Source organism: Euwallacea fornicatus, chromosome 6, assembly GCF_040115645.1.
Source record: "Euwallacea fornicatus isolate EFF26 chromosome 6, ASM4011564v1, whole genome shotgun sequence".
Taxonomy (NCBI): domain Eukaryota; kingdom Metazoa; phylum Arthropoda; class Insecta; order Coleoptera; family Curculionidae; genus Euwallacea; species Euwallacea fornicatus.
The window spans coordinates 2,410,470-2,424,788 of NC_089546.1; the positions used below are offsets into that span (position 1 = coordinate 2,410,470).

The window sequence follows — 14,319 nt, forward strand, 5'->3', positions numbered from 1 at the left end:
CTAAATATAAAATAATATGCTGGAAGTCCCACTTAAAATAAGCAAGTTGAGACCTATTTCCGGTTTGACTGGAAATGGCGGGAAGTTGTAAATATTTTAAAAAAATAGTCTACGTCAAAGTTAACTTAATTCCAAATTTTCAAATTTATATTATTTTTAGATCTTAGTAAACATTTAATAAACGGATTGGGTGAATAACCTTGTGTGTTATTCACCCAATCCAAGATTCTTCCAAAATACGTGAATTCTAGTTTTGAACAATAAGTTGTTTACATCTAGAAACGATATGCCCCATCGAGTTTCTATGGTAGTTTATTTACGGCCTAATTGGCTTTGTTAATATAATAAAACGAACATTGAAAATGGATGAAATGCAAGATTTAACCAAAAGGATCGTCAATTTAATATCAGGCAAAAGGTAATAAGATTATAATTCGTAAGTGTTTCTGTTATTGGTACTACATGTAAATAATTGCTATCAGCGCAATAATTAATAGGCTACAACGACATATCATGTAATTAATTAATTAATTGTGTAAGTTAATCAAAAAAATAAACTCAATAGTTATTGAGAAATTAATACGAAAATTTCAAAATTTTTGAATCAGCAGATTTTTTTGTTTCAAAACAATTTGCCACGAAACTTTTTTGTTATCTTCAAATTTTTGGTAAATTATTAACAACAGTACCTTTTTGAATCGCAAAAAATGTTTTTACGTATTTTTTCTTAAATAAAAGATCCGAGGTTTATTAGTATGGTATGTGCTACATGCATTTTTTGTAGATATAATAAAATATTCGAGAATCAAGAGGATGCAAAATTTTGAAATTATGTGTATCAATCTAATTTAAGTTTTCCAAATGATATCCATTTGTTTGAATAATTTTTGACATTTTTCAAGGACTATAGTAGTTACTTTGCGAATGGTTTTCGGTTATAAAAACGGTTGGAAATTTCGACTTTTAGCAAGAGTATCTTTTTTATGCAATTTTATTTATTTTCTAGTTTTCTCATAAAATCTTCAATAAAATTGAATACAAAAAATGTTGGTACTTTTTAAATAAACCAACTTTTCATTCCCTGTATATTGAAAACGAAGTGGCTTTCGATATTTGTTTATATGAAGTTTTTATCAACTTTTGTACCCTAAAATATTTGATTGAATTTAAGGCGCTATGTTTATAGACACCTTGTGTATTATTTAGTGCAAAAGCAACAATATAGGGCCAGTATTCTCTTGGAAAATGATCGGTGGTCTAAATAAAACAGAACCATTAAATAATTAATAATTTCTCCCTTTGCTCAATTTATAGGCGGGAAGTGTTTCAGGATAATGAAATTCAATTCTGCACGCAAACTTTTGCATTTTCGCAAAGCTCGGGACCAACATCCCAATAAAAGCAGCATGTTGAAGCTATAAAATCAACACCGGGCACCTTGTGACTTTTTCGCTTTTCCTCGTTTATTATACGTGTTTGTAAATCATAACCGTAGTTTGCTGCGAGCAGTTCTTTCATAAATATTAATGGGGATAAATCAGAGTTAATTAGTTTCAAGTAAAATGTTGCGATTAGTTGTTATTTATATCTTAATCTCTCTACGGATCATCCGAAATAGAAACACTGTTGATTATGGATCAGAAAAGAGGAATTCTAGATAAAACATTTTGACAGAATTTTTTTTAGTTCGAAATGGATACTCCTGCGTTCCGGTAGCTCTCGCAGAAGGCCTGGATATTAAACTGAATGCTGCTGTGCGGAAAGTGGAGTACAATGATCAAGGGGTAGAAGTCACAGTCTACAATCCCAGAAATCCCGTTACTACCAACACATACCATGGTAAATCTCCTCCATTTGAAGTCACCATTTTACGAATTTTTCTTTAGCTGACGTAGTCCTATGTACTCTACCTCTTGGAGTACTTAAACTCAGCGCAGTGCCGACTAGCGGTCAGTTGAACACAGTCCAGTTCAGCCCGCCTCTCCCAGACTGGAAAACCTCCGCAATCCAGAGACTGGGATTCGGGAACCTTAATAAAGTAGTACTGTGCTTTGAGCGTATTTTCTGGAATCCTCAAGCAAATTTGTTCGGACATGTGGGTAGTACCACGGCCAGCCGTGGAGAACTCTTTCTGTTCTGGAACTTATACAAAGCTCCGGTGTTGCTGGCCCTTGTAGCTGGAGAGGCTGCCGCCATCATGGAGAATGTCACTGATGATGTGATTGTCGGAAGGTATGTTAAGTGGCATAAAGATTTGGGTATAATATCAAATGCAAATGAGGAAACAATTAGTGTGAAATATATTACCATAATCCAATTTGGACGGAATGTCGGTTGTCCTGTAGATGAAGCCATCAAAAGAATAATAAAAAAATTTACAGTTAATCGTGTTTATTCTCCGTACATAATTTGAAGAAGTCATAATCGGATTAGCAGTTTCGAAAACGGCTTATGTTCATGTGTTGAGACTTAAGGCCCCACGATTAATAACGAGAATAATTCAATCGGCTTGAAATTTATTAGATGGTGTTAAAGCCCGTGCGCTAGACGAAGAGCGATTTTATCTCTTTTTTAGCTGGTATATTACCATATTTGAGACGTGAGTGTTTTAATTATTTATAAAAATGTTTGTCGCCACGAAACACACTTTTACGAGTCTGCACGGCTGTATATTTTGAAAGATATTTATTCTAAATATAATCTCTTGACATTTGTCTCAAATATTCGTTTAATGGAAAGCAGTTGAAAGGCTTATAACTAGCAACAGGATGTTTCGCAGTTTGGCCATTAGTCGTTGGCTGGTAGGTCGTTGTTCTGGTAGGTCAAAATATCGTACCGAATGCGTATGTACGTTACCATTTGGCTATGTTTGACTAAATGGTAAACTAATTAATACCGAGGAGGTATTTAACTCTATTGGTTAATGGCATTTTTTGTTAGAGAAACATGGGCTCTTCACAACGTTGTTAAACTAAGATGCGCTGGAAAGAGTTTCAAATTAAAAAAAATAAATAAAATGGAATTCCATCTTCATCAAGAAGTGACAGGCTTTCTGCGCAACTCTCAAAAATATTTTTTGACCAGCAGCGGCGAGGGATTCTTTTATTTTCAAAATTTTACGCTTTGTGAATATACCTTTTGAAGTTGCCGCATGTTACGACATTTAGTTTACAGGGTTGTCATTTTTAGTAATGTGTGTACACATTTAGTTTTTTTTTGCCTGAGGAAAATCTTTAATAAGGCACCTAATCCAACGTTCTGGTGATCGGGTAGCGCGTTATTCACAGAAACACCTTTCCACTAAAAACCTCGGTAACCTTTTTGCCTAATCTGTGGTGGATCGGGCCGGTCCCTGAGGGCTCTGAGCATCGGAATCGACGAGGCGCGTCTGGTTTGGATTAGTTGGTTGTCCTCTTGTGTCCACTTCCAGAGTGTGGATCTCTGCCTAAGCGATAGCTCGTCTCTTTATTCTTCAAAAGTTTAACCCAGGAAAATGCAATGATGTCGGAGACTCTGCACTCCATGCAATCCGGATCCGTTTTTCTATCCGGTGCGTAACGGTCATAAAACTTCCGTGACCGCTGAGAGCGTGCGTTATGTATTAGTTTAACCGTTTATATCGGCGCAGCTCTAGATCAGGAATTAATTTCTAAGTCCACTGTCCTTTGTTCTCCACACTTGTGAACTGTTATTGTCATTCCCCAATGGTCGTTTTCCTTGCGCTTTCCGTCTGTCCCTCTCCTATCTGGACTGCCTCGAATGATACTGTGTAGTACATACATATAACCCATACTAGAGCCTTTCTTTATACACTTGCCAACATTCGTGCGTATTTCTTGATACACCGCATCGATCGTCAAATCAAAGCTACGTGCAGGAGTGTCAATTGTACTACTCCGTAAAGAAGAAGTCTCTTTTACGTAACTGGTTTCTCTGTCGTGGGCATGGTCGTCTGTAGTTGTCCTATTTTGTTTTTACTTTTATAGCACATATCCGTTAGATGATGTGCATAATATAAATTGGAGATAAATTGAACGCCCAAGTATCTGATGGATTTCTTCGTTAAATTGCCGCCTAGAAAATTTATTCCATTTCTGCTCTTTTTCCCATTTAATATGACTGCCTCAGTTTTCTCCAGGGCTGGTCTAAGCGCGACATATTTGGATTCGTAAAATTATAGGAGTTAAAAAATAAAAAAAAAGTCTCATATAACTTTTGCATCGCAGTTGTCAAAATTGTAGTTTTCATCTTTTCAAAATTATTAAAAAACCCAACATAAAGCGTGTTACTTTTTTATTTAAATAGAGTATATAATTTTAAAAAACACTTTGAAGCAACATTTATTTTAAATGTTCCTGTGCACTAAGATGCCGCACTCAGCATTTCGTCTTAGCACAGTCTTCGTGAATTTCTAATTTTTATATCGGCATTTTCCTTTTGAAAGGTCGGTTGAAGACCGTTTGCAGTGGTGGCTGACTTGTTCATGTTTTCGTAACGCAAACCTTGACGTTTTACACATTAAAATTGAAGGTATTATGGCACTTAAAAACAAAAAAAAAATCCAATAAGGCGTCCATAAGAAATAACAAAATTTACGCCAAGAATACATCTGGCAACGTTTCGTGCCGTGCTTTTAATTTAAAAGCATCACAGCTGTTAAGATTATAACATCCGACAACGTTGCCAGAGGTCCATTTTTACTTAAAAGTGGAACAACTGAATTGGACGATTTCTATAAGTTTCAATAGAGTATTAATCTGTAATAAAGCAAAACACATAAATGAGTGACTCAACCGTGAGATATTTAGTAATATTTCCAATTGAAAGTTTTCCATTGATTATTCAATTGTAGTTGAAAATTAATTAATCTGTAGATTTCGAGGCATACAAACCTTTAGTTATTACAAAGGATTTGAAAAAGAATAATGTAAATGTCAAATTACCTAATTTTGTTGGGTATCTGTGAATTTTGCCAAAAAACAATAAATTTATTTTGAAACAATCAGCCAAACAACTAGGAACAGAATTAAGAATTGGAAAATACTAAAAGTTTATATATTTTTTGTATAAAAAGTGAATTAATACACATAAGAACACCAATGTTTGGCAACATTGTACTCGGCTCTTTTTTTCGTATCTTCGATTTGAAAGTACCTTTTTACGTGTAAAAATAAGTTCCCAACTCTTACAACACAAATGGAAAATTGTCCGATTCGAACGACATTAATCGTTGAAAGAAGTTTCAAAGATTGCATATTGCATATTTTTAAAATTTTAAATATATGAAAAATAGTGGAAAACATTTTCTCTGCTGGAAAAGTACATTTCAATTTTCTATTAAATGGTATCACGCTGATGAAATCTGGTTTATTGAAATATGCGTTTTTCATACGGAAGCTTATCATTTATATAGGAATTCAACGTTCAAGAGAACATATCAAGCGTTTTCAATGTTCTATCAAAATAATTTTTTCATTATCGAAAAATTCATGAAATTTTCTAATTAATGAAACTTCACTGAGGAGTTCAGTCAATCGAATGGTGCTTTGCTTCATATGGCAATTGGGTAGGTGCTCTGAATTTTAAGCTTTCAGAGGACATTTTTTTCTGGTTGTTTATTTCTATTAAACGAGACCGCTCTGAAAAAATTTTGCCCGGTGAAAAATATTTATTTCTCTGTAGAAGAAATAATGAGGCAACGAAAATATAGACTTTTTTTTAATATGACCGTAATAATACTCAGCGCAAATAGTCTTCCACGAAATAATCTCCAGTCAAAATAGCAAGGCATTACCTCGCGTTACGGAACCTCATTTTATCGTCATTAGAATTATTAAAAATGATTGCTCCATAGCAAAAACCTGGATAACTCCCGAATTCGACCTTTATTCTTAGTGATTACCTCACCATTAATTCGCAGATGTATCGCGGTCCTTCGAGGAATCTTCGGTCAGTCAGGCGTCCCCCAACCTAAAGAAACCGTAGTAACCCGTTGGAGGGCCGACCCATGGTCCCGCGGATCGTATAGTTTCGTGGCAGTGGGCTCCTCAGGATCAGACTACGACTTACTGGCAAGTCCAGTAATCCCACCGAACGCCCGGGGAATATCCACCACTTCAGGAAAGGCCAGAGTTTTCTTTGCTGGAGAGCATACCATTAGGAACTATCCAGCGACTGTACACGGGGCTTATTTGAGCGGTTTAAGGGAAGCTAGCAGAATCGCCGATCAAATTATTGGAAATCCATGTCAACCGCAACCTGCAGATGAGAAGAACAATTGAATTATTAATAGGCGTTTATTGTACTTTGGTGTTTCGTAATAAATAAACATTTGATTTTTGTGTTTTTTTAATGATCTATATAGTGACAACAAACAAATATTTGTGTGCTTAATAACAGTAGAGTTCATGGATTTGCAGGAATCCTAAAAGAATTCTAAAAAGCTAAAATTAGTTTCTTATGAATAAACATTGCAAATGCAGTCATCGGATAGAGCTGCGGATATTAATCATTTTGTCTAAATTTACATAGTTAATGAAGCGAAGGAAATTAATTTTCTTACCAGTTAGAATAACTTTTTGTGCATGTTTTCACAGGAGGCAATGGGCGAATAATTATTGTTTATGTTTGCATTAATTTCCCATATTTTTCAGTTTATGTATAACGCAATTAGAAAATAGCTGTGATAAAAACTACCACATTCTGAGAGGCGGGTATGCAAAAGGGAATGCGAATTATTCCTCCAAGTTTGCCGTGTATTCAAAAACTGACCGGACCCAAAATTTAAATTTAAAAATAGGCGATCCATCGACTATTTGTCATGTCAGTGTCCGAGTGATCGACGACGACCCATCTCGTTCCGACATTTGCATATTGATGCTTCGCGTGGCGATCGCCTGTTTCAAAAGAGCTACAGTGAAAAATCGTCGCTTTTGTTGTCTGTATCGCGAACAGATAGAGTTATTGAACCGGGATGCTCATGAAAAATGGGAGATATTTGTCTTTGCTTGTTGAAGAATTGCAGAAGTATCTTCGTTCTCTATGTATATAAAGTGGGCTTGACGAAACTGTCGATTCTGTTGAAGTTCTTTAGTGTGGTGGTACCACGAGCTTTAAGAAAAGTGAATTAGATTTTCATAGTTTACGCTAAGTAGTCTGTATTTTCTGATTCATTGAAAGCAATTCCCATTCAAGTCACATATAGCGAACTTACAAAGGTCTAACTATCCGAAGAAATTTTCTGCATGACTATCGTAACCATCAGAAGACAGATGTTTATAAACAATATAACAATATGAAAAGGAAGGATTAACGAGTTATAATTTTCCCAAATTTGGATCTGTCTGTGCATATTGCAATATCAATATTTTTCTATTAGTCCAATATTTGCATGAGGTTCCAGAATTTTCTGATAACGCTTAAATGCTGTACGAAAAGAAATCGAGAAATACTATAAAGAATAAGCATCGTGGAGCCATCTATGATGTACAGGCATAAGCTCATTGCGGAGGCTTTCAGCAAACTGTTACGCCCTTCACCGATATAGAACTTATACTCTCCGTGCATAGATGTCGCAACAAATTCTAGTTTCTTCATCATCTTTCCTTAGCTCAGAAGGGCTTAAACAGAGTGTTCATTTGAAAACTTACCACTTCAAATATCATAAAAATCGAAAATACATATGAACGTACTGAGTATGGCAGGCTTCCAGAATGCAATGGGGAACAATTTTGATAGTATCTGAGTAAATCTATTTGTCACGTTTTGGTGCCCCGTTTTCTCACTTGAAAGTTCTAAATTGCACCCTCCACAGAGTTGTATCTCATATTAAAGATAATTGAAATTACAAAATATCGGTGCATCAAAAAACTTGATTTGCTAAAGTGGTTTGGAAAATTTAAGGAAAAATAAAAGAAAAGTCAATTTAATGTTATTTATCAATGGGGCTAAAAACATCAACTTACCCGTAGCAAATGCAACGTAATAACGTTTCAGACCTGTATTTTGTCACTTTTTAGTTACTAAATATTCAATATAATTTCCATTTTGTGGTAAATACTAATATACAATTTGCTTTCAATTTCCCGTCGAAACTTTTGAAAAATGTTTCTAGTAAAAACCCGACAATCTGGGGCTATGCGATTATTTAATTGATCAACATCTTTTAAGATATAATTTATAAGCACCCGATTCAAGATAACCCAAAACGAAAAAATCAAGAGGTGTTAAGTCAGGAAACCTTGGAGGTCATTGAATTATCCCTTTTATTCCAATCTATCTACTTGAAAATCGGTGATTAAATCATTGATGATGACATGACAGAATGTAGCAGTGTCCCGTTTTGTTGAAACTGTAAAATATTTTCTTTAATAGATAATCGTTATGGTGATCTATTTGCATTGCTACGACGTCTTTTACAAGATGATCAATTAACTCTTGTGACATATTGCGGTAGACTTCACAATAAAGGTTATCATCAAGAAATAATAGTTTAATTACAGCATATTTCTATATTACAGTTCAAATATTAGCTTTTTGAGGCAACTGAGTATAGCCTTCCCAAAAAACATAAGGATTTTAGTCGCACTAATAATGACAATTTTGCTCATTAACGAAACCATTTCGGACATCGGAAAAAGAGATATTTTTAATAAAATTTGGGGTAGTGGCAATCAGTGCTGCCATGCGTTTGCAAAACTTAATTCTCCCATCGGGATCACCTTCAGCCAGTGCCTGATGAATTTGCATTTTATATAGGTGAAGTTCCTGTATTTTTGTCACTTTCGCAATAGAACAAATTTAAATTCCACTTTGTCCGGACAGTTTTCTAATTGATGTAGTTGGTTCAACTATAAATTGCCCCAATAGTTCAATTGTGGCAGTCTAATTCAATACCTTCGTTTGATTTCGTTTGAAATTGGCTACTGACCCTGTCGTCGTAAATTTTTCTAGAAGTTGGTCCACGTAGACATGAGATATTTTTTTCGGAAGAAATTTCTCGTTGAAAACCCAAGCAGTCTGTCGAAGGGATCGGGTATTCGCACCATACATTAAAGAGTGTCCGATCTTCTACAGAATATACCATGTTAATCGAAACGTTAGTATTACACTATGGCACACAATTTAACAAATAATAAACGGCAAAATCTCTGTAAAATAAGTTTTTGTAGAGAAATTATGAATGGAATGTGTTCCATATGTTGAAAAACTTTATTTATTTCTAATTGAACCGAAAGGAATGTTAAAAAATCTAAGAAATTGAAAAATTTATTACAAGTATTGGAAATATTGGTGTCAGTTTTTCCTTAATCTTCTAAAAACGCTTTAAAAAAATTTTTAATGTGCCGATAATTTAATTTTTTTTTAATATAAGTACCAACTCTGGGGGGTACCATTTAAAATTTCAAGTTAATAATAATTTGATAATGTCATCAAATACAAATTCTTTCAAAATGATGGCTATCCAGCAAATTTGCGTTTTTAGCAAATATCTTCATTTTTAATATCATTTTTAGTAGATAATGTTTTGGTGAATGCGCTGCTCGGGTACATAAAAAGTTAATTTCTCTCATTTTTAAAATGTTTCTTAAGAATCTTTTTAGCATGACTGAAAGACTATTGCCTAAGGAAGTTTTTAAGAAATTTGAATGACCTACACCTAAGCGGTTAAATTAAATCCATGTTTGAATTTGAATCTTTGCGTTATTACAAGCTCGGAAGATCATGTTTATGTAATTCTAAGTAGGTAACAAAGCCATTTTAGATTTTACCCTTTAAATAATTTAAACAATTATCTATAGGCAATAAAAAAGTTTAGTACATTTTGGTGATTAAAAGGCTTGGTGTTCTTCTACCCTCCAACAATTGTGAAAGAGCACGGTTAAATTAAAAAATATTAAAAACTGAATTATCAGGAAAACTGTAACACTTGGTATATATGTATGTTTGGTTAAATCGATTCAGAATCACATAATCTATCACCCCCTAAAATTATTGTATTGACTTGCCGGACACCCTGTATATATATATGAAAAAAATATTTTCTTAAATTTTCTGTTGTTAGAGTATACCTTATAACAAAGTCTACAAGAAATTATATTCTTTTTTCGACAATTAATCTAATTGTTTTGTGTGAAATTATTCTAAAATTATTCTTTTCATTCGAAATTTAATTATTGAAATGAATCCCTACACTTTGGAAGAAAAATTAAAAATAGTTTTTATGTATAGAGAGATTGGAAGAAATGTTAGTTGGGTAGTAGAACTTTAAGCTGAAAGATTTCCGAATGAAAGAGTTCTCTGTTGGACGACTTTCAACAGTGTCATTAAAAATTTCAAAAAAAAAAAGTTGGAAACAAAAAAATGAAATCGCTCCTGAAGTGCAACACATGAAGGCAATTAAATAGCAATTCTTGCAGCTGTTGTTCCTGATCCCCATATAATCTGTCCTCAAATTATTGCTGACTCAGGAATATTAAAGACAAGTTTCCAAAGAATTTTGAAGGTGAATAAATACCAGCCCAACCACATTTTTTACATCAGAAGCTTCATGGAACTGAATTTGAAAGCCGAATCAATTTTTGTAATTGGGCAAGGCAGCAATTAAATTAAAATGCAAATGTCTTCTCCAACTTTTTATTTTCGAACGAATCCACATTCACAAACCATGGTGCAGTGAAATGCCGTAATTTTCATGTTTGGAGTGCTGTAAACCCATAATGGCCTGGAGAAGTTGAACATCAAAGATCACGGTCAGTGAATGTATGATGCGGTATTATTGAACAATACTTAATTGGACCTTTCTCCATTGAAGGAAGGTCCAAACTTCAATGGAGAAATGTATCGCAATTTCTTGAATAATAATCTTCCAGAATTGTTAGAAAACGTTTCACTTGTGATTAGACGGGTGATGCAATATTAGCATGATGATTGTCGAACCCATTTTTCTAAAATGTCTCGTGAGGTTCTGAATGAAATATATCCAGCTCGATCGACTGGACAGGGCGATCCAGTGAACTAGCCTCGTAGGTCGCCTGATCTGACCTCACCAGATTTTTACCTCTGGGGTTTTTTAAAAGACAACGTTTATGCAGAAGTACCAATAACTGCAGATGACATGAAAAGGAGAATTGAAAATGCGTGTCAATTGATAAATGGGGAGATGTTGCGCAGATTAAACCATTTTTTTTGGATAGGAAGTAAGAAGGGTTTGGAGTAGGAAGGCCATTCTTTTGAAAATTTGCTTCCATATGTTTCTCAAATCAGAATTTAATATTAAATTGCTAAATTAAATATACCATATATACATAATCAATCATAGCTTTAAATGGGACACATTGTATACAATTGTCTCACTGGCAAGTTGAGTGTTTGAGTTGGGCTGCTATTAAGACATGTCCCCCTAGTAAGTATATCCGAAAATATAATCTTCATTTTAAAAGTGAGAGGAAGCGACAACATTGTCGCCAACGCCTTAAGAACAAATTGGCGAAACTAATTTTCTCTTAAAAACCTTATATAGTGAAACCTTTAATAAACGGGCACCGTTGGTTCAGCTCTTTTGTCCACTTGTGAGAAGGGTGAAATATAAATAAAAAATAATGCTGCATATTTTTTATGGTTTTAAAAAACTAAATTAACATAAATTCCAATTCAAAATAACAGGTTACTCAGAGTTAAAAAAGTCTGAAATATTTTATGGTTTTTTGTTTTTCCTTGAATAAACAACTTTAAAAATTGCATTTCATATTTTTAAGATTTTTAATTGCCACAAAATCTGTCTGTGCAAATATTTTTAAGTGTTCAATGACATTCAAGGCTTCACTGTAAGATTTTATTGAAACAATTTCAGTGATAATAACTTCTTCCTCATTATTTCCTTGTATATCTTCCTTACGCTCTTCTGAACGTTCCTAATCAATAGCGCTTTGTTCTTCTGAAAAAATTGTTGCGCTGAAGTTTGCATATTCTGACAATTCTGTAATGCTACAGACTTCTTTGCAACTTCTTATAAGACGCGTCAAAAGTGACAAATGCAGGTAGTATTCTTGTTCATATTCTTCTTCAGAGGCAGACAAAGAACCTTCATTTTTTTAAATCCAGCTTTAGGGATACAATTTTTGATAGTTGCTTCGGAAATATTTTTCCAGGCTGTATGAATAAAATAAAAAGCTTCCAGAATATTTATAGATTTAGCCAATTTTGAAGCAGATAAACTAGCATCTACTTTAATTAAAATATGTTTTAAAATTAAGTCTCGATAAAAGAATTTACATTTTTGATTATGCCTCGGTTTAAAAGCTGGCACACTGAGGTAAAATTGGTAAGTAAAAAAACATATTTTTATGTTATTTTTAATTTAAGATCCTGAGAATGTGAAGTGGCATTATCGAGAAATAAAAGTATTTTTCTGTTCTAGATTCTCATTCTTCTGTCCACATCTAAAAGTCATTCCTTCATGGTATCACGGATTATCCATACTTTGAAATTTGAGTTCCATGCAGCTGGCAAATCGATAATACGAATATTTTTAAGTGCGTGTGAACGGGCAGCTTTTCCGATAACTAATAACTTTTTTTTCTATAGCGATTCTATCACAGAATAAAATAGTGAGCTTCTGTTTTGATATTTTATTACTGTCACATTTTTCAGATTTACGTGCCAATGTACTGTTTGGTAATGCTCGGAAATATAAACCAGTTTTATCAGCGTTTTAAATGTCTTGTGGTCTGTATCCCACAAGAAGAGATGGCAACTTTTGGAAAAACTCAGTAACATTTTGGTAGTTAACATCTGCTAATTCGCTGGATATAGATATAAAACTCATATTGTGTCTTATCCACTTCTCTAGCTAACCATCGAGAGCACTAATTTGTTCATATTTTAGCCTGCAGGCTATTTCTTTAGCTCTAGTTTTTGCCAGTGATCCTGATATCGGAACATTCTGGCTTCTTATTGGAGAAAACTAATCTAGACATTCTTTATCAATTTTCTATTCAACATTTTTTAATCTGTTAAGTTTTCCTTAAATTATCGCCCGATTATCATATTTTACGAAATTTACCTTTTTCTTGTAAAACTTCTACTTTCTATTGTAAACTTTAAAAAATAAACAAAAAAAATTATTTTTAACCAGGTTTTCGTTATTGACTTACTTCTCTGCTAACTTTCGTACAGATAAATATCCTTTTCAGCAATATTTGTAAGTTCAATTTTTTCTTTTGAAGTCATAAACCTTTTCTTAGCAGGAGTTACGATGCGTTTCGCTTCTTGCTTTACTACGTAATAAAAAGTAAAATCGTGTTTACTAAGGACCAAATAAAGGGGAAGCCCCGACGTTCACTTTTGCGGCAATTAACGTAACTAACACAATATGTATTTTATTTTTGGCCGGTCTTCAGAGTTCACGTCAGGTTGTGGAAGATGTTTTGTTTCTGCGGTTAAGTTTTAGTATTCGTGTTCGCCCGATAGAGGTGTCCTCTCATGGGAGTCTCTTTTACATAGAAAAAGGGTTTGAACCTTGCGGTTCCAAGAAAATTATCCAGTTGAGAGAAGTATCAGCAAAGAGAGGTTTCGCGGTATACATAAGAGCATACTCTAGGGGGAAGTACGAGAAAGTTAACAGAAACGGCTTGCCACTCAAAATTAGAGTACAAAATAGAGAAGGCTTATTCAGACAAGGAAGCTGTACTAGCACTCATCTTTGATATAAAAAATACATTTGATAAGGCGATGACTGTTGACATTCACGATGCCTTGGAGGCTTAGGACACTCCATTGCAACTAGCAAAATCAATAAAATCGATGTTTCGAGATTATAAAGTCGCGGCATTTCTGAGAGATCATCAGACAGAGACCAGAGTTACTTGTGTGCAGAAGATATCTGCACACACGCAGCTACTTTTCATCGGAACAATGCTGTATGTTGATGATTGATCTTTTGAAGGAACTTCAGACCAAAGGAGCAGGCGCGCTGACTGACGAGGATGTGCGAAAATAGTCTTTAATTTCATTGGCAATATTTTCTAGCGGATGTGAAGTTCTTGTAGGACCACATTTCAATGATATAAGGGTGACACATACTGAACTTGGAGAAACAGTGTCTCTTGCCTCCAACTCCAGGGCGCAAGGAACTCGTGAACACACATATACAGCAATGGAACGACTCTCAAGAGGACCCTTCATTTTCCTCCGTCATCCCTTTTCCCGGTTGGCAGTCCGTGGGTTACCCGTACACCGAAAGGAGTTTCTCTAATCTCCGATCGTCCCAACATCTTCCCCATACAGTCATTCCCAACTGTTAGTCTTTACCATTTCTTA

General features: G+C 34.4%; 1 protein-coding gene and 1 long non-coding RNA gene across 2 annotated transcripts in view; one reads left to right on the forward strand and one right to left on the reverse strand.

Annotated features, from left to right (window-relative positions):
• The window catches only part of Su(var)3-3 (lysine-specific histone demethylase Su(var)3-3), a 342,080-nt gene extending 340,247 nt beyond the window's left edge, over positions 1-1,833 (forward strand). Inside the window, exon 11 of the mRNA XM_066282997.1 lies at positions 1,687-1,833. Coding sequence (XP_066139094.1) covers positions 1,687-1,716 — 30 coding nt within the window. The 3' untranslated portion in view covers positions 1,717-1,833. The remainder of the gene's footprint in view (positions 1-1,686) is intronic.
• Positions 1-14,319, reverse strand: part of LOC136339637 (uncharacterized) — a 131,724-nt gene that overhangs the window by 16,304 nt on the left and 101,101 nt on the right. Inside the window, exon 3 of the long non-coding RNA XR_010732172.1 lies at positions 5,903-6,258. This is a non-coding gene — a long non-coding RNA (uncharacterized lncRNA). The remainder of the gene's footprint in view (positions 1-5,902; positions 6,259-14,319) is intronic.